The following is a 26,395-nucleotide window of genomic DNA, read 5'->3' on the forward strand; positions in this document are numbered from 1 at the left end:
CTAAGGTAAACCAGAATACAGGGTAAATGATAATAATGACTGTGTTTTAAAACATCAACTTCTGTGTGATACCAAAGGAAGAGATGTTTACTTGGTACAGATTTTATATTTTCTGTAGAAAACTGTCTAATTTAACATGTATGATCAGTTTATTCAAAACAACATAATTACATGAAAATTTGAATAGGGAATGAGATCTTGTTATTTTTGTATAAGCTAATGTAATACCCTGAGACATCCTAGAGTAATTTAGGCAGAAAATATAAAAATACTTGTAAAGTCGCTTGAGGGACTGGGGGAAAATATGGAAATATTAAACTGAGGAATTCCTGTTATTCTCATCAGCATTAGTAACTACCAATTTAATAAGCCAAGCCCTCAATTTGGGGACTTGTCCTCATGAAACTAATTCCTGAAAGGAGAAGCTAAGCCTACTTATAACTATGTCTAAGAATAACTCCAACCACCTCTTTTGTTGCTTTACCATGGGAAGAAACCCCTGATACTATGTTAAACAGTAGGAACACCCAAATCAATAGGCCAAGCTCTTGATCTTGAGGCTTACTCTTGTGAAGCTTATGTAGGTAGCAGAAAAGCTTAACCTACCTATAGGCATACCTAAGAGTTACTTCTGGAGGACCTCTTTTGTTGCTCAGATATGGCCTCTCTCTTTCTAAGCCAATTCTGCAGGTAAATTCACTGCCCTCCCCTCTATGTGGGACATGATTCCTAGGACTGTAAATCTCCTTGGTAACATGGCACATAACCCCCAGGTATGAACCTGGCCCTGGTATCCTGGGATTGAGAAAGGTTTCTGGACAAAAGGGGGAAGAGAAATGAAACAAATTTTCAGTGACTAAGAGAGTTCAAAGAGTAGAGAGGTCACTTTGGAGGTTATTTTTGTGCATTCTATAGATACCCCTTTTAGTTCCTAGTGTATTAGAATAGTTGGAAGGAAATGCCTGAAACTGCTGAAATGTAATCCAGAACATGTATTCTTGAATATGATTATACAACTATATAGCTTTTACGGAATGACCGTATCATTGTGAAAACCCTGTGACTGACACTCCCTTTACCCAGAGTATGGTAGATGAGTTTAAGAAAATAAAGACAAAACAATAAGTAAATTATAAACAGTGGGGATAACAGGTATGGGATGTTTTGGATATTCTTTTTTATTTTTTGAGTAATGAAAATGTTCTAAAATTGATTGTGGTGATGAGTGCCCAACTATGTGATGATACCATGAATTACTGACTGTACACTTTGGATGATTATATAGTATGTGAATACATCACATTTAAATATGTTCGAAAATGTTTAAAAAATGTATTTTTAAAAAAAAAGCAAAAAGAAGAAAGTTAAATAAATGACAAGTTACTTATCCTCACCAGGTGTTTAAAAATGAGAAAGGAGTGTTTTTTCTACTTAAAACAACTGATCATTCAATGTGCTAATGGTTCACAAATGAATGTGCTGCCAACCCCAAATTATATTTCCATTTATAGCTTCCGTAAATATAACCCAGTAGAGTGAATGATACAAATTCTTTTGGTTATAGGATGTTCTGGTTGAGTAATACTTTCTGTGTGTCTCAAATTAAACCAGGTGTTATGTATAAACTGACTCCTCCACATCTGCATTGTTCTACTTCTGTTTGCCGTCACTTAGGTATTTAATAAATGGTAAAGTTATATTTTCTTGCTCAAGTTTCACTTAACTTCATTTTGAATACAATCTTGACATTTCAAATATAAAATCTGGATCTGAAAAATTGTAGTGTGAAAATGAGACTTTCAAAGCATCACAACATTATGGAAAAAAATACAACATTCTATAGACTAAGTTAAAATGTCAGGAAGTGCACAAATCTGAATCTGGAAACATAGTGCTTTCAAGGTAAAGAAGTAAAGTTCCTTTTGAGAAACATAATGGAAGAAAGTTCCTTTTGAGAAATATGATACTCATCTTGAAATGGCTTACTCTAGAAATCAAGTAAGGAAACAGAATACAATCTCCACAATCATAAAGCATTTTCCAAACATAAACTTTTCTTTGAAACAGTGCTTGAATTAAGGAGCAATGAAGAAACAGGTATACATTTCTGTTGCAATATGACAAGTTGTAATCAGAAAACTAAGAAATACTTTCGAACTACTTATTTTTTTTTATATTCCTCAAAAAGTAAATCTAGTAACAATGTTTGTTTTATGTAGGCAAACTTCCAACATTTATAGTATGTAAGAATTGTGACTAAGGGCTTCCCAGCAATACCTCAAAATAATGCCAAATAGGCTTACAATGTATTAAAAATGAGTATTAACAAATGCTGTAACAGTAACCTGATTTTGCCTGTAAGAAACTAAAACTATGAATCAAGATAATCTAAATAAAAGGAAATTTATTAGCACACATAATAGGAAATTGAGGGTTCAGGGAGGCTAATGGGTTAGCTGATTCCCAGGTTCCTTTCACCTCTTCACTGTCCTAGCCATAAAGCGGGCCTTATGTAATCTCAGTATCTCACATAACCAAATGATACTACCAACAATTAGGAAAATATGCTTTCTGTTCACATGAGGCTTAAGAGCAAGTATCACTTCTGCATTCTTGGAAAATGAAGCCCTTCCTTTCAGCATGTGTGGGATATGATCAATCACAGATCAATAATAGTTCTATGAAGAAGCCTATGTTCTGTCTTAGACTGACCAGAAACCATCAAAGAAATGGGTCAACTTCCCCTGAGTTCCACGAATAAAATAAATAAATAAATAAGCTAACCGTGCACACACCTTCATATTGTATAGTATTATATGTATATGTGTATCTAAACTAAATCAAGATCCTTTTTAGGAGATCAGAGGGGAGGGAAATAATAGCATTCACAACAGATGCTATCGTTGACTTCCGAGAGGAAGGAAGGAGCATTAATTTGTGGAACTGTACCAAAATCAGTATAATTTTCATTTCTATGCTTTATTTAAAAAGTCACATGGGAAACACTAACAAGTTATTACTTGGGCCAAACCAGCATCCAAGTGGATTTATTTAAATCAAAACTGATTGCAGTATATTAATTAAGCCTTCAGTCATTAGAAAAACTAACTTTAAACTTTATATGGATATATAACCATTCACACCAAGAAACAAAGCTGTATCAACTTAAAATTTTTACTAGAAGGGGTGCACGGGTGGTTCCGTGCTAGAATGTTCGCCTTTCGTGCAGGAGACTCGGGTTCAATTCCCAGACCATGCATCCATTTTTTGGGGGATCCCCAAAAAAATTCTTAATAGAAATTAGACAAATTATGCTAGTTTTTCTCATTTTTAACCTTTTCCTTAAAAAAAGTAAAATAAATGTTATGGCATAAGTTATATAAGAACTCCTCATACTAGTTTATTCATTCTAAGAAGAATTCTTCTCATGCTCTTGATTTAAAGTCAGTACGAAGAAAACCAAGACTTTGGGCTGGGAAAGATTATTCAAGTCACTAAGCGCAACACTACAATTCAGAGAGCTCAGCTCCATATCTAAATTGTCACATATCCTTCTCCAAAATATTTGGGGCTGCTTATTTTTTGACATGCATCAATTTTTCAAGAGCAGTTCTAAGTTACACCAGCTTGCCATCACCTGTGAATTTAGCCATGAATGACATCCATATCATGAAGTTACATGATAAGAAAAAACACAAGGCTAACATAAATGATTCAACAAACACTGACTATCACATGCCAGGTACTGTACTTAAATACTAGGGATATAATACAGTACAAGACAAGTGTCCTGCCCTCAAGAAACTTCTAGCTAGAAATTTACTCCAATGCAGACCACAATCCAAGCGATATCTTGATAACATACAACTGATAACTGGTCTCTAATTGTCAAAAAATCTCCAGCCAGCTGGGTATTCACACTCAGTCTAGGTAGTTGAGCTAACAATATGCAAACGGGTCCCACAGTGCCCTATGGTGTCTGCAAAGAAGGCTCAGAGGCCATCAGGTGGGTGGGGACAGAAAAAAAGGAAGGCACAAAGGCTGCACTAAGTCATCACTCACTCTTGCTTCAACTGGAGCAATGACATTACTAATATTTTGGTTTTCTGTTTTAAAGACAATCATTAATTTAAAACATACAAATAGTATAAGATATGAAGGTTAAAAAAAAGACTTAAGAAATAAGTCTCCTGTCTATCTCTATCCCAAAACCAAACAGCTTTTCTTTTAATATGCTACCATGTTGACAATTCTGATACATTCAGAGAAAGAGTATATGTGTGTGTGCATATGTACATTGGTATTAAAAGATATATACAAGGGGTAATACAACATACTATTAGGCAATTTCTTTTTTATTTAAAAAATATATCTTGGAAATTCTTTGCAATTAATGCATGTGGTGTTGCATCATTCTTTTCAAAGATTGCTTAGTATTCAAGTGTACAGATATATCCTAATTTATATAAGCAACCCCGTAATGTCTTCGTTATTGTAAATTTTTATTATTTACTAACTATGCAGTTTAAAAATTATGTGTATACATGTATGTATATATATGTATCTGTATGTATATAATATATATGTATATGAGTAACATACAGGAGCAAGTATACGTCTAGGATAAACTTGAATTTTTTAAAACATTTTAACAGCTTTATTGAGATATGATTCAAATACCGCAATATTCACTAATTTAAACAGTACAGTTGAATGGTTTTTAGTAGGTAGTAATACATTTGATTTTTCCAAGTTCATCATGTATCTTGTAACCCTGTTAAACTTAGTTCTAGGTTTTCAGAGATTTCCATAGGTTTCTTTTAACATAGGCAATCATGTTACTCAGAAATAAAGTTTTATTTCTTCCTTTCCAATAATATCCTTTTTTTTTTCTTTAATGCACAGGTGAGAACCTCCAGAAAGAAAAAATGTTGAGTAGAAGTTGTGAGTGGGCATTCTTGCCTTGTTTCTGATCTTCAGAGAAAAGTTTTAATCTTTCACTTTCAAACATAATGTTAGCTATAGGTCTGAGGAAGCTCATTTCTATTTCTACTTTGTTGAGAGGTTGTTTTTGTTTTTAAACTAGGAATGGATGTTAGGTTTTGACAAATGTGTTTCTTCCTTTCGTAACCATTGAGATAATATCATGATTTTTCTTTCTCAGTCTGTTAATATGGTGATTTACATTAATTCATTTTTAATGCAATTTTATTGATACATATTCACATACCATGTGTTCTAGTTTGCTAGCTGCCGGAATGCAACACACCAGAGATGGATTGGCTTTTAATAAAAGGGGATTTATTTTGTTGGTTCTTCAGAGGAAAGGCAGCTAACTTTCCACTGAGATTCTTTCTTACATGGGAAAGCACAGGATGGTCTCTGCTGGCCTCTCCAGGCCTCTGGGTTCCAAAAACGTTCCCTGGGGTGATTTCCTTCTTCATCTCCAAGGGCCTAGGCTGAGCTGTGAGTGCTGAGATGAGGTATGCTGAGTTGCTTGGGCTGTGCTACATGCACTCTCTCATTTAAGCACAAGCCAATTAAGTCAAACATCATTCATTGCAGCAGGCATGCCTCCTAGCCAACTGCAGATGTACATCGGCAACAGATGAGGTTCACGTACCATTGGTTCATGTCCGCAGCAACAGAACTAGGTGCCTTCACCTGGCCAAGTTGACAACTGAACCTAAGTACCACACACTGAAACCATTCGAAGTATACAATCACTGACTCACAGCATCATCATATAGTTGTGCATACATGCCCATGATGATTTTAAAACATTTTCATTACTCTAGATCAGAGAAAAAAGAAAACCCAAATCATCCAAAATCCATTATCCCCCACCCCCAATATTGACCCACAGTATTGGTGTAGTACATTTGTTACTGTTAATGAAAGGCTATTAAAAAATTACTGTTAACTATAGTCCATAGTTTGCAACAGGTATATTTTCCCCACATACGCCTCCTATTATTAATTCTTTGTAACAGTGTCATACATTTGTTCTAGTTCATGAAAGAACTTTTTAATATTTGTGCAGTTAATCACAGACATTGTCAACCACAGTATTCATTGTGTTATACATTAGCATGTTTTAACCTCAAACTTTCCTTCTGGTGACCTACATGACTCTAAACGTCCCCTTTCTAGCACATTCACCCACCATTCAGTACTGCTAATTATTCTCACAATAACGTGCAACCATCACCTTTATCCATTTTGAAATGTTTAAATTCAATTAGAATGCTAAACCAACTTTGCTTTGCAGGAATAAGCCCCCTTGATCATAGTGTATTATTTCTTGTATATATTGTTATATTTGATTTATAAAAATTTCGTTAAGAAGTTTTGCATTTGTATTCATGAAGGGTTTGGGTCTTAATTTTCTTTGATTTCATCAGCTGGTTTTGGTATCAACATAGTGTTGGCCACATAGATTGAGTTGGAATATTATTCTTCCCCTAATATCTGTATGTGTGTGCAAAGACCTAGTATTATCAAATATTTAGTAGAATTCACTAATGGAACCATCTGGACCTATGGTTTTATTTGGGGGAAGGTTTTTTTTTTTTAACATTTAAATTGGTTTAATCAAAACTTCTTTGAGGGACTTCTTGCTCTTCAAATTTGGGCAAAATGTTCAATGGCGCACTCCACATCTGTTTCTCATCTGTTCCTCTTTTTTCAGGACTTTCTTTGAAGGAAGGCAGGGCTTATGCCTGATGATCTCTTAAGTGTCCATCTGGATTCTCAGATCAGCAAAATTAAAGCTTTGGAAATATCTTTAGGAGTCTACATTCACAGTGAAATTAATAGGACAATGAAAATGTTCTCACGTGAATCATTACAAGAATCACCTCTGTTTTATTTTTATTTTACAGAGTAATGATTTAAATTGGAAACATTTGGGCACAGTAGATATTTGACACGAAAAGTAGTTGTATCAGAATGGGCATTAGAAAAATAGCAACTCAACTTACACATAATAATGAGAAAATATTCCTCTGTATGAACACTTAAGTGTTACAAGTCCTGAGAATGCTGTACACTGAATACTACCTTATAATTAAATCTTGCTTGGAAATAATCCTTTAAAAAATGCTTTGAGGTACAAATCATCTAGTTATTACACATGAAGTCTTTTATTTTACAAAGAGTTAAAACAAATATATCAAATAATTACAGTTCAGTATCTCTTAACACAGCTATCAATCAGGTTCAAGGACACATTATTCTACGATTTCCCATAAGTTGGGGTTCTCCATTGCAGCTGCCACTCGTTCTTTGTCATTTATTTGCTTGTTGATGTCCTCTTCTGTTGAGTGGGTTCCTTCAGAAATGTAGATTTCCAACTTATGTTTAAATGGTAAACATCGCTGAAGTTTCACTCTTAAGCATAGACCAATAAGAATCGCCAAAGAGCAATGGGGTACTGTTGGTGTGAACCTGATAATAACCAGATAGTCTTCTTCATTTATCTCCTGAACTTCTACACAACTTTCCGATACCACTTCCAGTTCTTCTAAAGTATTGGGTTTCTCTGGGTCTCGGATAGTTCGAATCAAATCATAAACCTCTAGTGCTTTCTCCTCCATGATCCCGGGCCGCCGGGCAGTTCCTGACTCAGAAAGGCCGGAGAGCCGTAGGGCTCTGTTCAGCGTCCGGGAGAGCAGCCCAGACAACCACTCCATCCTGACGCTCCGCCATCCCTGGCGACTGTCCCACTCAAGCTACCGTCTGTCCTTGGGGGAAGGTTTTGAACAACAAATTCAATTTTTAGTAGATATTGGGCTATTCTAGCAGAAACTTCAATAGTTTGTGTGTTTCAAGGAATTTACTCCTTTCATGCATAATGTCAAATTTATTGGTACAGCATTGCTCATATTTCCTTATAACCTTTTAATATCTGTAGACTGTGTACTTGGTGTCAGCTCTTAGTCTGGATATCGGCAATCCATGTTTTATTTTTTCCTACTCAGTCTGGCTACAATTTTAAGAAACATCGTTTCTTAAGTACCTGCTTTTGGTCTTATTGTTTATTATTGTTGTTCTGTTTTCTATTCCTTTCTCTTGCATTCTGATTTTATTATTTCCTTTCTTTTGCTTAATTAGGGATTATGTATCATCTGTTGATCAACACTTAGGTTGTTACTATCTTTTGGCAACTGTGAATAATACCACTATAAATATCGGTGTGTAAATATCTGTTCAGGACCCTGCTTTCAATTCTAAAGAGTATATACCTAGAATTGGCTTGCTGGGTCATATGGTAATAATATATTTAACTTTCTGAAGAACTGACAACTGTCTTCAACCTTGACTGTACCATTTTACATTCCCATCAACAATGAATGAGTGCTATTTCTCCATATCCTCTCAAATGGTTTTTTAAAATTTTATTAACCGTAGCCATTTTAGTGAGTGTAAAGCGTTACCTAATTGTGGTTTTGCTTTGCATTTCCCTCATGGTTAATGATGAACATATTTTCACGTTTTTTTGGCTATTTGGATATTTTCTTCGGAGAAATATATATTCAAGTCTTTTACCCATTTTTTGATTGGGTTGTTGTCTTTTTGTTTTTGAATTGAAGGATCCCTTAATAAATTCTGGATGTTAAGCCCTTATCAGATATGTGATTCCAAATATATTCTCTCATTCTGTAGGTACTTTTAACTTTCACGATGAAGTCCTTTAACGTAAAAGTTGTTAATTTTGATGAGTCCCATTTATCTATTTTTTCCTTTGAAGCTCATGTTTATGGCATAAAGTCTAAGAAACCATTGCCTAACTCAAGGTTCTGAAGATGTTTCCCTATATTTTCTTCTGGCACTTTTATATTCCTGGTTCTTCTGTTTAGATCTTACAAATATTTTTATTTGATTCTGTATATGGGTATGAATTTCATTCTTTTCCACATGGTTATCCAGTTTTCCCAGCACTATTTGTTGAAGAGACTATTCCTTCCCAAAGAAGTAGATTTAGCACCTGTCTAAAAATCAAGCCATAGATGTGAGGGACTATTTTTGAACTCTCAATTTAATTCCAAAGGCCTATATATCTCTCCTTGTAGCAGGACCATGCTGTTTTGGACCCTGTAGCTTTGTAACAAGTTTTAAAATAGGGAACGTATTCATTTTTTTCAAAGATAGATTGGACTATTCAGGGACCCTTATGGTTCCAAATAATCTGATGACTGCTTTTCTACTTCTGCAAAGAAGGCTATTGGAATTTCAAATGGGATTCTGTTGAATCTGTAACTTGCTTTGGGTAGGGTTTATATCTTAACAGTATTTAGTCTAATTCAGGAATGTAGACTGTCCTCCCATTTATTTAGGTCTATGATTTCTTTAGTCGATGTTTTGTAATTTGTCAAATATAAGACCTTTATGCCCTTGGGTAAATTCATATATAAATATTTTATTCTTACAGGACCTACGGTACATGGAAATTTTTTCTCGATTTCCTCTTCAGATTGTTGCTTACTAGTGTATAGAAACACTAGTGATTTTTGTGTATTGATCTTAGGTTTTAACCAGCCACTTTCCTGAATTCATTTATTAGCTCTAGTAGCATGGTTTTAGACTTTTTAGGATTCTGTATATATATAGGATTATGTCTTCTGCAAACAGGAAAATTTTTACTTCTGCCTTTCCAATTAGGAAGCCTTTTATTTCTTTTTCTTGCTTAATTGTTCTAGCTAGAACTTCCAACACAATTTTGAATAGCATTGGTGACCACAGGCATCCTTGACTTGTTCCTAATTTTAGGGGGAAAGTGTTCAATCTTTCACCATCGAGTATGAAGCTAGCTGTGAGGTATTTTTTTTTTATTTTTTATTTTTTTTATTAACGAAAAGAAAAAAAGAAAAAAAAAAAAGAAAATAACACAACATTTAGAAATCATACCGTTCTACATATGCACTCAGTAATTCTTAACATCATCACATAGATGCATGATCATCGTTTCTTAGTACATTTGCATTGGTTTAGAGGAACTAGCAACCCAACAGAAAAAGATATAAAATGTTAATATAGAGAAAAGAAATAAAAGTAGTAATAATAGTAAAAAACAACAACAAAAAAACCCCTATAGTTCAGATGCAGCTTCATTCAGTGTTTTAACATAATTTCTTTACAATTAGGTATTATTGTGCTGTCCATTTTTGAGTTTTTGTATCTACTCCTGTTGCACAGTCTGTATCCCTTCCGCTCCAATTACCCATTATCTTACCCTGTTTGTAACTCCTGATGGTCTCTGTTACCAATGACATATTTCAAGTTTATTCTCGAATGTCCGTTCACATCAGTGGGACCATACAGTATTTGTCCTTTAGTTTTTGGCTGGACTCACTCAGCATAATATTCTCTAGGTCCATCCATGTTATTACATGCTTCATAAGTTCATCTTGTCTTAAAGCTGCATAATATTCCATCGTATGTATATACCACAGTTTATTTAGCCATTCTTCTGTTGATGGACATTTTGGCTGTTTCCATCTCTTTGCGATTGTAAACAACGCTGCTATAAACATTGGTGTGCAAATGTCCGTTTGTGTCTTTGCCCTTAAGTCCTTTGAGTAGATGCCTAGCAATGGTATTGCTGGGTCGTATGGCAATTCTATATTCAGCTTTTTGAGGAACCGCCAAACTGCCTTCCACAGTGGTTGCACCATTTGACATTCCCACAAACAGTGGATAAGTGTGCCTCTTTCTCCGCATCCTCTCCAGCACTTGTCATTTTCTGTTTTGTTGATAATGGCCATTCTGGTGGGTGTGAGATGATATCTCATTCTGGTTTTGATTTGCATTTCTCTAATGGCAAGGGACATTGAGCATTTCTTCATGTGCCTCTTGGCCATCCGTATTTCCTCTTCTGGTAGGTGTCTGTTCAAGTCTTTTTCTCATTTTGTAATTGGGTTGGGTGTCTTTTTGTTGTTGAGTTGAACAATCCCTTTATATATTCTGGATACTAGACCTTTATCTGATATGTCGTTTCCAAATATTGTCTCCCATTGTGTAGGCTGTCTTTCTACTTTCTTGATGAAGTTCTTTGATGCACAAAAGTGTTTAATTTTGAGGAGCTCCCACTTATTTATTTCTTTCCTCAGTGCTCTTGCTTTAGGTTTAAGGTCGATAAAACCATCTCCAGTTGTAAGATTCATAAGATATCTCCCTACATTTTCCTCTAACTGTTTTATGGTCTTAGACCTAATGTTTAGATCTTTCATTCATTTTGAGTTAACTTTTGTATAAGGTGTGAGATGTGGGTCTTCTTTCATTCTTTTGCATATGGATATCCAGTTCTCTAGGCACCATTTATTGAAGAGACTGTTCTGTCCCAGGTGAACTGGCTTGACTGCCTTATCAAAGATCAAATGTCCATAGATGAGAGGGTCTATATCTGAGCACTCTATTTGATTCCATTGGTCGATATATCTATCTTTATGCCAATACCATGCTGTTTTGACCACTGTGGCTTCATAATATGCCTTAAAGTCCGGCATTGTGAGACCTCCAGCTTCGTTTTTTTTCCTCAAGATGTTTTTAGCAATTCGGGGCACCCTGCCCTTCCAGATAAATTTGCTTATTGGTTTTTCTATTTCTGAGAAATAAGTTGTTGGGATTTTGACTGGTATTGCATTGAATCTGTAGATCAGTTTAGGTAGGACTGACATCTTAACTATATTTAGTCTTCCAATCCATGAACACGGTATGCCCTTCCATCTATTTAGGTCTTCTGTGATTTCTTTTAGCAGTTTTTTGTAGTTTTCTTTATATAGGTTTTTTGTCTCTTTGGTTAAATTTATTCCTAGGTATTTTATTCTTTTAGTTGCGATTGTAAATGGGATTCGTTTTTTGATTTCCCCCTCAGCTTGTTCATTACTAGTGTACAGAAAAGCTACAGATTTTTGAATGTTGATCTTGTAGCCTGCTACTTTGCTGTACTCATTTATTAGCTCTAGTAGTTTTATTGTGGATTTTTCCGGATTTTCGAAGTATAGTATCATATCGTCTGCAAACAGTGATAGTTTTACTTCTTCCTTTCCAATTTTGATGCCTTGTATTTCTTTTTCTTGTCTAATTGCTCTGGCTAGAACTTCTAACACAATGTTGAATAATAGTGGTGATAGTGGACATCCTTGTCTTGTTCCTGATCTTAGGGGGAAAGTTTTCAATTTTTCCCCATTGAGGATGATATTAGCTGTGGGTTTTTCATATATTCCCTCTATCATTTTAAGGAAGTTCCCTTGTATTCCTATCTTTTGAAGTGTTTTCAACAGGAAAGGATGTTGAATCTTGTCAAATGCCTTCTCTGCATCAATTGAGATGATCATGTGATTTTTCTGCTTTGATTTGTTGATGTGGTGTATTACATTAATGATTTTCTTATGTTGAACCATCGTTGCATACCTGGGATGAATCCTACTTGGTCATCATGTATAATTCTTTTAATGTGTTGTTGGATACGATTTGCTAGAATTTTATTGAGGATTTTTGCATCTATATTCATTAGAGAGATTGGTCTGTAGTTTTCTTGTTTTGTAATATCTTTGCCTGGTTTTGGTATGAGGGTGATGTTGGCTTCATAGAATGAACTAGGTAGCTTTCCCTCCACTTCAATTATTTTGAAGAGTTTGAGGAGAGTTGGTACTAATTCCTTCTGGAATGTTTGAGAGAATTCACATGTGAAGCCGTCTGGTCCTGGACTTTTCTTTTTAGGGAGCTTTTGAATGACTAATTCAATCTCTTTACTTCTGATTGGTTTGTTGAGGTCATCTATTTCTTCTTGAGTCAAAGTTGGTTGTTCATGTCTTTCCAGGAACCTGTCCATTTCATCTAAATTGTTGTATTTATTAGCGTAAAGTTGTTCATAGTATCCTGTTATTACCTCCTTTATTTCTGTGAGGTCAGTAGTTATGTCTCCTCTTCCATTTCTGATCTTATTTATTTGCATCCTCTCTCTTCTTCTTTTTGTCAATCTTGCTAAGGGCCCATCAATCTTATTGATTTTCCCATAGAACCAACTTCTGGTCTTATTGATTTTCTCTATTGTTTTCATGTTTCCAATTTCATTTATTTCTGCTCTAATCTTTGTTATTTCTTTCCTTTTGCTTGCTTTGGGATTAGTTTGCTGTTCTTTCTCCAGTTCTTCCAAGTGGACAGTTAATTCTTGCATTTTTGCCTTTTCTTCTTTTCTGATAAATGCATTTAGGACAATAAATTTCCCTCTTAGCACTGCCTTTGCTGCGTCCCATAAGTTTTGATATGTTGTGTTTTCATTTTCATTCGCCTCGAGGTATTTACTAATTTCTCTTGCAATTTCTTCTTTGACCCACTCGTTGTTTAAGAGTGTGTTGTTGAGCCTCCAGGTATTTGTGAATTTTCCGGCACTCTGCCTATTATTGATTTCCAACTTCATTCCTTTATGATCCGAGAAAGTGTTGTGTATGATTTCAATCTTTTTAAATTTGTTAAGACTTGCTTTGTGACCCAGCATATGGTCTATCTTTGAGAATGATGCATGAGCACTTGTAAAAAAGGTGTATCCTGCTGTTGTGGGATGTATTGTCCTATAGATGTCTGTTAAGTCTAGCTCATTTATAGTAATATTCAGATTCTCTATTTCTTTATTGATCCTCTGTCTAGATGTTCTGTCCATTGATGAGAGTGGGGAATTGAAGTCTCCAACTATTATGGTAGATGTGTCTATTTCCCTTTTCAGTGTTTGCAGTGTATTCCTCATGTATTTTGGGACATTCTGGTTCGGTGCATAAATATTTATGATTGTTATGTCTTCTTGTTTAATTGTTCCTTTTATTAGTATATAGTGTCCTTCTTTGTCTCTTTTAACTGTTTTACATTTGAAGTCTAATTTGCTGGATATTAGTATAGGCACTCCTGCTCTTTTGTGGTTGTTATTTGCATGAAATATCTTTTCCCAACCTTTCACTTTCAACCTATATTTATCTTTGGGTCTAAGATGTGTTTCCTGTAGACAGCATATAGAAGGATCCTGTTTTTTAATCCATTCTGCCAGTCTATGTCTTTTGATTGGGGAATTCAGTCCATTAACATTTAGAGTTATTACTGTTTGGATAATATTTTCCTCTACCATTTTGTCTTTTGTATTATATATATCATATCTTACTTTCCTTCTTTCTACACTCTTCTCCATATCTCTCTCTTCTGTCTTTTTGTATCTGACTCTAGTGCTCCCTTTAGTATTTCTTGCAGAGCTGGTCTCTTGGTCACAAGTTCTCTCAGTGACTTTTTGTCTGAGAATGTTTTAATTTCTCCCTCATTTTTGAAGGACAATTTTGCTGGATATAGGAGTCTTGGTTGGCAGTTTTTCTCTTTTAGTAACTTAAATATATCATCCCACTGGCTTCTAGCTTCCATGGTTTCTGCTGAGAAATCTACACATAGTCTTATTGGGTTTCCCTTGTATGTGATGGATTGCTTCTCTCTCGCTGCTTTCAAGATCGTCTCTTTCTCTTTGACCTCTGACATTCTAACTACTAAGTGTCTTGGAGAACGCCTATTTGCGTCTAATCTCTTTGGGGTGCGCTGCACTTCTTGGATCTGTAATTCTAGGTCTTTCATAAGAGTTGGGAAATTTTCAGTGATAATTTCTTCCATTAGTTTTTCTCCTCCTTTTCCCTTCTCTTCTCCTTCTGGGACACCCACAACACGTATATTTGTGCGGTTCATATTGTCCTTGAGTTCCCTGATACCCTGTTCGAATTTTTCCATTCTTTTCCGGATAGTTTCTGTTTCTTTTTGGAATTCAGATGTTGTATCCTCCAAATCACTAATTCTATCTTCTGTCTCTTTAAATCTATCATTGTAGGTATCCATTGTTTTTTCCATCTTTTCTACTTTATCCTTCACTTCCATAAGCTCTGTGATTTGTTTTTTCAGTTTTTCTATTTCTTCTTTATGTTCAGCCCATGTCTTCTTCATGTCCTCCCTCAATTTATCGATTTCATTTTTGAAGAGGTTTTCCATTTCTGTTCGTATATTCAGCATTAGTTGTTTCAGCTCCTGTATCTCATTTGAACTATTGGTTTGTTCCTTTAACTGGGCCGTATTTTCAATTTTCTGAGCGTGATCCGTTATCTTCTGCTGGTGTCTGGGCATTTAGTCAGATTTCCCTGAGTGTTGGACCCCACAGGTTATAAGATTTTTCTGTGAAATCTCTGGGTTCTGTTTTTCTTATCCTCCCCAGTAGGTGGCGCTCGTGGCACACGTTTGTCTACGGGATCCACCAGTAAAAGTTGCTGTGGGTCCTTTAACTCTGGAAAACTCTCGCCGTAGGGGAGGTTTGGCAGCCGAAGCGTCTTGGAAGAGCGCCATCCGGCCCGGGGGTCCGAACGCGGGGAGGGTCGCCGGCCGCCGCAGCACGTGAGAGCCCCCGACCAAATTTCCTAGTCGGCCCGGAGCGCCAAGCGTGGCGGAAGGGTGCCAGCTGTCGCAGCCCGGGAGAGTGCACTGTTCCCAGGCGGACCGGGGAGTCACGTGTTTGGAAGGGAACCCCTGGTCACCGTTCTCCGCAGTCTGGGGATTTCTGACCCAACTCTTTCAGTTGGTCCGGGGGGCCTCGCGTGGTGGGGACGCCAGCCGCCGCGTCCTGAGAAGACCGCCTGCCCAATTCTGCCAGCTGGCCTGGGAAGGAGGACGGGAGGGACTCCGGCCGCTTGCCGTCCCGCCCAGGAAATCCCGCGTCCCTCGGTGTTCTCACTGGAGCTGGTTTTCCCAGACAGTCAGCCGTTCCAGGATGGGGTACGCTGTCCCTTTGATCTCTGTCGTGGCTCCGGGAGCTGCTCTGTATTGTCTCCACTCCCCCAGTAGCTGTTCTGGAGGAGCAAAGGTGAGGGCGGCAAGGCTGTCGAGGCTGGTGGCGGAGGAGCCGGTGAAGGCGGAAGAGGGCACCGTGGTGGTTGGAGAGCTACCGGAGCAGGAGGGGGAAGAGGGGAGGAGGGCGGGCGGGTCGGCTGCTGCAGGGCGTGGGCAGCTGTGAGTTTTTTACACGTGCCTTTAACCATGTTGAAGTAGTTTCCTTTTATTGCAAGTTTCTTAAGTGTTTTTATCAAGAAGGAAAGCTAGATTTTTGTCCAAAGACTTTCCTTCATCAACTGAGATGTTCGTGAAGTTTTTTTCCTTTGTTCAGTTTATGTGGTATATTACATTAATTGATTTTCTTTATGTTCAACCACCCTTGCATACCTGGGATAAAGCCCACTTGATTATGGTGTATAATTCTTTCAATGCATTGTTGGATTTGTTTCTTTAGTATTTTCCTGAGGATCTTTGCATTGATATTCATAAGGATTACTGGTCTGTGACTATATAATTATTATTACATTAATTATGCTAATTCATCTTGGAATATTTGCTAATATTTTTTGTCCATTTTTCTCAGATGTTGAAATTAGCCCTTCTTTGTAAATTACAGCATGTAATGAATTTTTCCTCAGTTAGCTATTTGCCTCATTACTTCCTATATAGTATGTTTTAAAAGGCAAATATATTTTAAAATTTTAAGTAGTGAAATACATCCGTTGTTCATGGGTTTACTACACTAAAGTTAGAAAAGAATTACTCTATGTTTTATTTATGATTTTACTTCATAATGTGTAAGCATTTGATTAATCTGAACTTTATTTTGGTGTGAGAAGAAGAGAAAGGATTTTTTATCCTTTCCTCAATACCTTTACTTTTTCATAATTTTCTTGACATTTCTGTCCTGTTTATTTTCTCATATGACATTTAGAATCAATCATCTAAGAGAAAAATCCTGTTTGCTTGATGTAGTATATATAGATAGATAGACAGATAAATTTAGGCAAAAGTGAAATCTTTTTATATTAAGTCTTCTCACCAGAGCACATGTTTTTAAATTTCTTTTGTCTTCTTTTATGTCCTTAAGAAGTATTTCAAAATTTTCCATTAAAAGATCTTGCAAATTCCTTTTCAGGTTTATTATTTAGTGGTATAGCATTTTGTTAATATTTTAAATAGGATCTTTTCTTCATTATAAATTTTTTCTTTTTCTTTATTTTAAAACTAGTTATTTGTTTCAAGATAGATACCTGACATTTTATTATCAACTTTATATTAGCACATCTTAATGAATTATCTTTTCAATTTTTATTTGTTTAATGAATTATCTTTTATTTTGAACATTTTTGATTCTCTTGAGTCTTCCAAATAAATAATTTCAATAGCAAATAATGATAATTTTGGCTTTTTCTTTTCAATTTTTAACTTTTTTTATCCATCGGGTAACTGAACTGACTAGTATGTCCAGAATAAAGGTAAACTACGGTGATAATTAGCATTTTCCCTTGATTTTAGTGTTTCATTGGTAGTGGTTTTGAGGTTGAAATTAACACTTATAAAGACATACATACATACTGACAGGTCACAGGGGATGAAACTCAGGGCCCGCCCCCTCCCCCTACAGCAACGGCCGAAACTCGTGAGCCACTGACTCGTGATCTTTCCTTTTCCCCTTCCTCCTTGCCACAACTGGCGATGCCCCTTGCCAACCATTACCTAGGACAAGAAACCACTCCAAATAAGGACTCATAGCATGGTTCCGCCAATAAGAAGCAAACATGTCAGTCAGGACAGGCTCAGTGAAGAAGGAAGTAAAAGTACCAACCAGTGGCAATCAGACAAATAGCCAAATGCTTAACTCAGGACCAAGCATGGAAAGCAAACCTCGCAGTATAAAAAGAAAAACACACCACAATGAAAGGAGACATCTTCTTCAGACTTCTGAAGAAGGCATCCCCTTATACCCTTTCCCTTGCATTACCCTTTTTCCCCTGTAATAAACCTTTTCCTTACCTCGGCTCGCTGTGTGGTTATGTGTTGGACCAAACCTCAATTTTCTAACACATACACACACACACGCATATAAATATCCATATGTATAGTGAGTGTTCATTAATATATATATACACACATACCCTAAGTTTATTAAAAACTTTAATCAAAGAGGCAAACTTTTAAATTAAATGATCAAATTATTTTCTAATATTAAAACCTGCATTTATTCCTGATATGAATTTAATTTGCAAACAGTTAAATTATTAAGTCTTCTAATGAGTTGTTGGATTCTACTTGCTAATATTTAGGATTTCTGCATTTATAGTAATAAGTACAAAAGGGCTCTGGTTCTATTTTTGGGAGTGCTTCTCTCTGATTTTGAAGTCAATATTAGATGGGCTTCATACAAACAATCTGGCAGGATTCATTCAGTCTCTGTACTCAGGAACACTTTAAAAAGCATCAGGACACCATGATCATGCATGATTATTTAAGGGAACTGCACAAAGGAAAAAAGGAAAAACAAAAACAGAAACAATGGGGGAAAAAACTGAGCAACCCCTATCACAGACTAAGTGGTAATTTCTATACTATATAACAGTGTGCAATATATCAATAAGGAAAGAAAGCCAATAAATTTAATAGAAGAACAAAGTGTATAAATAGAAAATTGAGAGAAAAAAGCACACATGGTGGTATTTAATAACATAATACAAATATATTAAAATTACTATCACACTGGCAGAAATAAAATATCTTATATTCAACATGTTCATAAGATAGGGGGAAACATTATACACTGCTAAGGGAAACCTAAGTGGATATAAGCTCTGAAGAGTGACCTGAAAAAAATCATTTGTAACATAAAAATATGCACATTCCCTTCACTTAGCAATTTCACTTCTTTAAAAATAGTTTATGGATGTGCTCCCTTTTATAAGACATGAAATATTAAAATATTTAATAAGTATTGAATGTTCACTATTCCACATGCTATTCAAGCCTCAGAGAGCTAAATTAAGTCTCACAATAATTCACTGCAAAAGGCATAATTACTCTCAGTTTGAAGAGCTGAAGAAACTAAGCTATGGAGGGATAAAACAAAATAAAGTACAAGTCATTAAGCTGCAAGTCCCATGCTGTTGAACCATTATAATATACTACCTAATAATATGTGCAAGGGTATTTATTGCTGAGTTATAAGCAATAGCTATAAACCACAAATTAGTAATAAAATGCATCAATAATTTATACTGCATCCACACAGCAGAATACTACACAGCATTTAAAAAGAAGGCCAAAGTTCTTTAAGTAACTGATATAGAAGACTCTTCAAAAAAAATCAGGCAAAGAAAGCAAACTGCAGAACAATGTGTAGACTGTGCTACTACATGTGTAGAAATAAAATGAAATAATACACAATTATAATATGTATAGACTATCTCCAGAAGGATACCTAAGAAACTGCCAACACTTGTTATTGAAAAGGAAATAGCTAGGAGACAGGCCTACAGGGGCATTTACTTTTCACTTTTATTCAATGTATATATTTATGCAATTAATACAAATTATTTAAGTAATTAAAAAATAAGTGGAAAAGAAAAAATACTTTCCCATTATCTATTTCTTATATTTATTTTACAAATCGGTCATCCGCATAAGATTTTATTTAAAGAAATAATTCCATCCCTACCACAAGTTTAAAAAATACTGAACCAAAGGATGGGCCACGGTGGTTCAGCAGGCAGAGTTCTCACCCACCATACCAAAGACCCGGGTTGGATTCCCGATGCCTGCGTATGCAAAAAAAAAAAAAAACTGAAACAAAACTAATAGAGCATAATGATCGCAGTAAAAATGTGAGGATAAAAGCTTATAGAAAATAGTTTGTCATACCTGATATGTGCATTACAGTATCTTTTGGCATAGTCAGTCCATGTTCCAAATTTTTGTGGAAAGAGAGCTTCAATCTGCATGAAAAGCTGTAACAAAACAAGTGTTCTCAAAACAATGAAACGTTTTCAAGTAAACTATTACTGTTATAATAAAACAAGTTAAGAAAATAGTAAAAAGGAAAAAAAATCTACCTCTTCTTCTTCAAGCCCCCTCCATTCACTCCATGCTGCATTGCTGCCATCCTATTCTTCAGGGATAACTGCTATCCATTTCTTAAATATACATCAATACATTTTCTATGCCTATAGTAGCATATATATATACATTCCTTTTTATTCATATGAATAGGAGTATATCATACATACTATTACACAGCTAAAATTTTGTCCTATAAAATACTAGATATCTATACCTATATATATATATATATATTTTTACTTAGTATTAAAAGTAATACTGCTCATCAGTCGCTGGACCCTTAGGCCACCTCCATTCACTGGAAATCAGGAATAATGTCACCATATACACCGGTATTCAAATGTCTATTTATGTCCCTGCTTTCAGTTCTTCTCAGTATATACCTAGTAACAGGGTTTCTAGATAATACACTATGGTATATATATATATGATGGAATATAGTGTGGTTACAGAAAGGAAATAATTCATGAGGCATGCAACAATGTGAATGAACCTCGAGAACACTGAGTGAAATAAGCCAGAAATGCAAGGACAAATATTGTATGGTCTCACTAATATGAATTAACCATAATGGACAAATTCTGATACGAAAAGTCTAAAGCACAGGTTATCAGGAGATAGAAAAAAGGACAGAGATTGGGCAATCAATGCTTAAGGAGTACAGAATGTTCAATAAGGTTGACTGTAAAGTTTTGGAAATGGATAAGCACAATATTGTAATTAACAGAGCTGTGTAATTAACAGAGCTGAGTACGAAAATTGTTGAAAGAGAAGGATAAAGTCACGTATATCACCAAAAGGAAAGCTAGAGAATAAAAACCGCAAACGTGTAACATAGCAAAACCTAGAGTAGTCAATGATGGTGGTTAATTGTACCAATATAAGAACGTCCTAATATGAACTAGAACAAAAGAACATCACTATTACAAGGTATTAATAATAGGGTGGTATATGGGAAAAATACAATTAATGTAAACTAAGGTCTACAGTTAACAATAACATTATAATATTCTTGCATTAGTTGTAACAAAGGCCCTACACCAAAGCTAAAGGTCACTAATAGGGGGATATAAGGAGTATGGGATTTTAGTCTTCAAAATACGAAGACATATTTTATATCTCATATTAACTATCACGGTAAATACATAAACTATGTGACTGTACCAAGAGCCACTGATTACATACTCAGGATGGATTATATGGTGTGTGGATATAACTGCTAAAGAAGTAAATAAGTAATGGGGGGGGGGGTGCTAAGGTGTACGGGATGTTTTGGGGTTTTTTTTGATATTTTTCTTTTTTTGGAATACTGAAAATGTTCTAAAATTGACTGTGGTGATGAATGCACAACTATGTGATGATACTATGAGCAATTCATAATATATTTTGTATGAATTATATGGCATGTGAAGATAACGATATAATTACATAAAAATTATATAGGCAATGTATTACAACAATAATAATACTGTTAAAAGTGCAAATAGCAATCCATTATTATGTACATGCATTTTAAAATACTTAACAAACCTCCTGAATATGGACATACAGGCTATAATCAAAATTTAATAATTTCATGTAACTCTCTGTCTGGATAGATGTGAATATTTGTAGGTGTATGTATCTAAATCTACATTTATATATGTAACTATCCATGTATTTGAATTTATTTTAGATGGGTTGAATATTTTTTTAGAAATGAGGTAGCTGAGTTGAAACATATATACTTTTGAAATTTTGATAGATGCTAACATGTTGCCCATTGAAAAGACTGTCCTAACTTATTGTCATCAATGGTATCAAAAAATCTTTTCAGTTTTACAACTCTCATAGTCTGCATATAATGGTGGCTCACTGTTATTTAAATATGCTTTTCAAACATAACAGTTTTACTAAAATATAATTCACAAACCGCAAAGTTTATGCTTTTATAGTACACTATTTGATGAGTTTTAATATATTTACAAAGTTGTGCATCAATCACCATTATTTCAGAACCTTTTTATCATCCCCAAAATGACTACCTATTCATTAGCAGTCATTTCTTACTGCCTTTCTCCCTGCCCTGGGCAACCACTAAGCTACTTTGTATCTCTACAGATTTGCCAGTTCTGGATATTTCATATAAATGGAATAATGCAAAGGTGGCCTTTTTGTGACAGGTTTCCTTACATTATTATAATGTTTTCAAAGTTTACCCATGCTGTAGCATGAATTAGTACATCATTCCTTGTTATAGCCACACAATATTCTATTCTGTGAATATACCATATTTTTTCACGCATTTATCACTTGTTGGAAACTTCATTGTTTCCCACTTTTTGCCTAATATGAATAATGCTACCAGAAAAATTCACATCCAATTTTTATGTGGACATGTTTTCATTTCTCTTGGGTATACCTACGGGTATAGGTAACTCCGTGTTTAATCATTAGAGGAAATGCCAGACTGTTTTCCAAAGTGGGTGTACCATATCGCATTCCCAGCTGGAATGTATGAGGGCTCCAATTCATCTACAACCTCATCAACACTTGTAATTGTTTCATTTCTTTATGCCCAAATGGGCATAAAGCACAGGAACACAAGAACAAAAAAGATATCAGACAAAACAAAAGATATAAAGCTAACTATGTAAATAATATCATTAGACAGGAAAGGATTAAACAATTCAATAAAAAGGCAGAATGACAGACTAGATTAAGGAAAAAGATCCAGATCACCCTTCTCTAACTTCTCTAGGAGATACATTTTGGATTCAAAGATACACATTGGCTGAAAGAAAAAGTTTGGAAAAGAAACACCATGGAAAAATATATACCATGAAAACAGCAACCATAAGCAAGTTGTATTATTTATACTAATAAAAGATATAATAGACTCTAAAAGAAAAAATGTTCCTGGAGATAACAAGGGACATTTTATGATGATAAAAGACTCAATCCATCGAGAAGATATAACAACTATATACAAGCCTAAAAGAGAGCCCATAATAAATTAAGCAAAAGCTACCTAAATTGAAGTGAGCAATAGAAAATTCAATAATAATAGCTGGAGAATTTAATACCCCATGTTCAATAAAAGATACTAGAGGGAAATAGAAGAGTAGAAAGACAATGCAAACCAACTACATCTAACAGAGACCTATAGAACATTCTATACAATAACAGAACACACATTTTTCTCAAGTGAACATGCAACATTCTCCAGATAAATGTTATACTAGGGCATAAAAGAAACAAAAATAGATTTAAAAGGATAGAGAACCTACAAGGTATGTTCTTCAACAAAATGGAAAGAAATTAGAAAAGAATAAAGAAATGAGTTTGTTAAATTCACAAATATGAGAAAATTGAACAACAAACTTCAAAGTAATCAGTGGGTCAAAGGAGAAATCACAGACCTTAAGAAGAAAGAAACTGAAGACATAACATAACATATGGGATGCAGTAAAAGCAGTACTTAGAGGAATATTGATAACTATACATGTTTGTAGTAAACCAAATCAATAACCTAAATCTTGGACCTTAAGACACAGGAAAAAGGAGGTAAAACTAAATCCCAAGCAAACAGAAGAAAGGGCATTATAAAGACTAGAATAGAAATAAAATGGAGAATGGAAAAACAATAAAGAAAATCAATAAAAATAAAAGTTGGTTCTTTGAAAGATGAAAAAAATTGACAATGTTCAGTTGGAATTGTTGACAAAGAAAAAGAGGGAGGATGCAAAATACTAAAATCAGGAATAAACAAAGGGACATTGCTACCAACCATACTGAAACAAAAAAAGAATTAAACAGGAATACCATGAACAACAGTATGCCAATAAAGTAGATAACTGAGATAAAATAAATTCCCAGAAAGAAACAATCTACCAGAATTGACATAAGAAGTAATAAACAGGCTGCTGTCATCATCGCCATGGCCTGTCATCCAGCAGCCAAGGTGTCCAAGGCTCGAAAGCAAAGGAACTGGAGGCTGAAGCAAGCCAAAGGAGCAGCTCAGACTGAAATTGAATAGTACTACCAGCAGAGGAAGAAAGAGTTCAAGGCCAAGGTATCTGGGCTCTGGGATCCCAGAGGAATTGCAGAACTGAGGTAGAGGAGACCCAGGAGAAGATGGCCATCCTCCAGACCTACTTCCAGCAGAACAGGGAGGAAATCCTGGATAACCTTTTGGCCTTTGTCTGCAACATCCAGCCAGAAATCCTTGAAAACTCCTGCTTAAACAGATAGGGGAGAAGGAGTTTCTGTCCCATGGATTGGCATTATAGATGCCCTCACACGAAATGTGAAGCTTTAGCAAAACTAGAGTTATATTCTTGTGGAAAGGTATTAAATTTATTTTTGTATGTTACATGACAGTTCCTTTCACATTCTGGAGAGTTAGCAAGCCTCGTTTATCTTATCCAAAGATTTCATCTTTATTTTGTAGTTCATATGAATTTAATGGGTATATGTTGTCTTTTTTCCTACATCATTTATTCAAGCTATGGCAATACTGACTTTTTCTTTCTTAAATCTAGTACCAAAATCACTTATTTGAGGAAAGAAAGGGGTTAAATATTTTATTTCCCTAAGGCTTTCTTAAAAGTCAAGGGCTTTTAAGACTATAAAAAAGTAGTAAATAGTCATTTGTAACCTGTGTGAAGTAGTAGCCTCAAAGTAGTCCTTTCTGGCTAAGAGTAAGAACAATGAAAACTAGAATAATTATTTGGGCTGCTTTTAGTTTCTCTTAAAAAAAATTAATAGACAGAAATCAAGAACTTGTTGCATTGCTTGTTACTGCTTAATGTACTATCATTTAAAAGTAAAAACTCTTTGTCATATAAAAAAAATTATAACCCATACCAAACTGAAACCTGTTCTACAACTAATGTTAATACACTTTGAAATTTATTTTTTTTTAGTACATATAATATTTTTCACACACACAAAAATTTCTTCTAGCTTCCAGTGTTTTGGAGTAGCTAGGAGGAAAAATCTGAAATAGTTGAATAGTAAACCATAACAAACTCTGAAATCTGCTCTATATGTAATTATTGAAGTGTGCTCTGAATATCATTGCTTCTTTTTCTTTTCTTTGTATATATGTTATATTTAACAATAAAAAAACATTAAAAAAAAACAACAGGTGAAGTTCTGAAAGCTAAAAACAAAAAACATAAAAATGAAGCACTAGACGATCCAGGTGACCCATAACAAATGAAGAGATTTAACTGGTAATCAAAAAAACTATTCATTGAAAGACTAGGCCCAGATGGCTCCACTACTGAATTCTGACAAACATTTACAGATAAATTAATCACAACTTTTCACAATCTTTCCCAAAAAAATAGAATTAGAGGAAACACCTTCAAACTCATTCTAAGAGGCTAATTTTACCTCGATATCAAGACCAGAAAAAAAAACCAAAAGAAAATAAAACTAGCCCATACTTCTGTTGACCATGATGGTGGTATAAGATGTTCTACGATTCTGATGCCACAGAGAATCTTTGAACAATCAAAACAAATTGGCAGAGGTATCTTCCTGACAGCTCCAGAAAACGGCTAAAGGATGGTAGAAACTGTGAGAGAGTCAAGTCAAGAAACCACTGATTGTACATTTTGGATGATTACATGATATGTGAATATATTTCAATATAATTACATTTAAAAGCTTCCAGGAAGATGGTAAAATAGGATAGGTTGAGTTCACCCCTACTCTAAGGAACAGCCTAGAGTAGTGAAGAAAAATGACAAGGATAGCAATTCTAGGGTGCAAGGATAACTAAGAGGGTCTTTTATACCACATAGGGAGGCCCTAGTTGAAAAGGTTAAGGAATTGAGATGCACAGAACTGAAGACCATCCAGCTAGTGCAAAGAGCCTAACATGTCCCTTTCTAAACTGAGGCACAGTACCCTCAGGAGTGAACAGATAGGGAGATGGGGACAAGGGAGTATGCCAAGCCTTGTTCCTGCAATGAGGCACAACATTGCATGCTGCACCCACACCATATGACCTGCAACCTGTGACACCACTCAGCACTCCTATCACCTAAGCCTAAGTCCCTACCCACCAACTCTGATACCCATGATCCGCCTACCCCCTCGCACCTCCACCTAAGCCCTACGCCCACCCTGGTACCCATACACCCTCTCCCCCTTCTCCACCCCATCCACACTATCACCCCTCCCTGGCCCTACTTCCCTGAACATGAACACACCATTGCTCTGCCACTGCTACCCTACATACACATGAACCCCCACCCCAGCCCTGCCCAAGACTTATGCACATGCACTCACGAGCCCTGACAATCACAACTACACCCCTAAGCCAGGGCCCCTGGCCCCCATATGACCTGAGCATGCGAACACCGTCTCCCACCCCCGGCCTGGCCTTCCCTTTCCTCCCCATGCCATGAGCACACATATGAACTGCCCCACGCACGCTCGCATTCATGTATTGCCCCTATCCCTC

The 26,395-nt window shown here is 35.5% G+C and overlaps 1 protein-coding gene and 1 pseudogene across 9 annotated transcripts in view; both read right to left on the reverse strand.

The window, feature by feature from the left end:
• The window catches only part of ZRANB3 (zinc finger RANBP2-type containing 3), a 382,105-nt gene that overhangs the window by 156,057 nt on the left and 199,653 nt on the right, over positions 1-26,395 (reverse strand). For all 9 annotated transcript variants that reach the window (XM_077153669.1, XM_077153668.1, XM_077153667.1 and 6 more), the window contains one exon: positions 19,738-19,823. In XM_077153669.1, coding sequence (XP_077009784.1) covers positions 19,738-19,823 — 86 coding nt within the window. The remainder of the gene's footprint in view (positions 1-19,737; positions 19,824-26,395) is intronic.
• LOC143676277 (cytosolic iron-sulfur assembly component 2A pseudogene) lies at positions 6,848-9,821 on the reverse strand (annotated as a pseudogene).

The sequence above is a fragment of the Tamandua tetradactyla genome, chromosome 3 (assembly GCF_023851605.1).
Source record: "Tamandua tetradactyla isolate mTamTet1 chromosome 3, mTamTet1.pri, whole genome shotgun sequence".
Classification (NCBI taxonomy): Eukaryota; Metazoa; Chordata; class Mammalia; order Pilosa; family Myrmecophagidae; genus Tamandua; species Tamandua tetradactyla.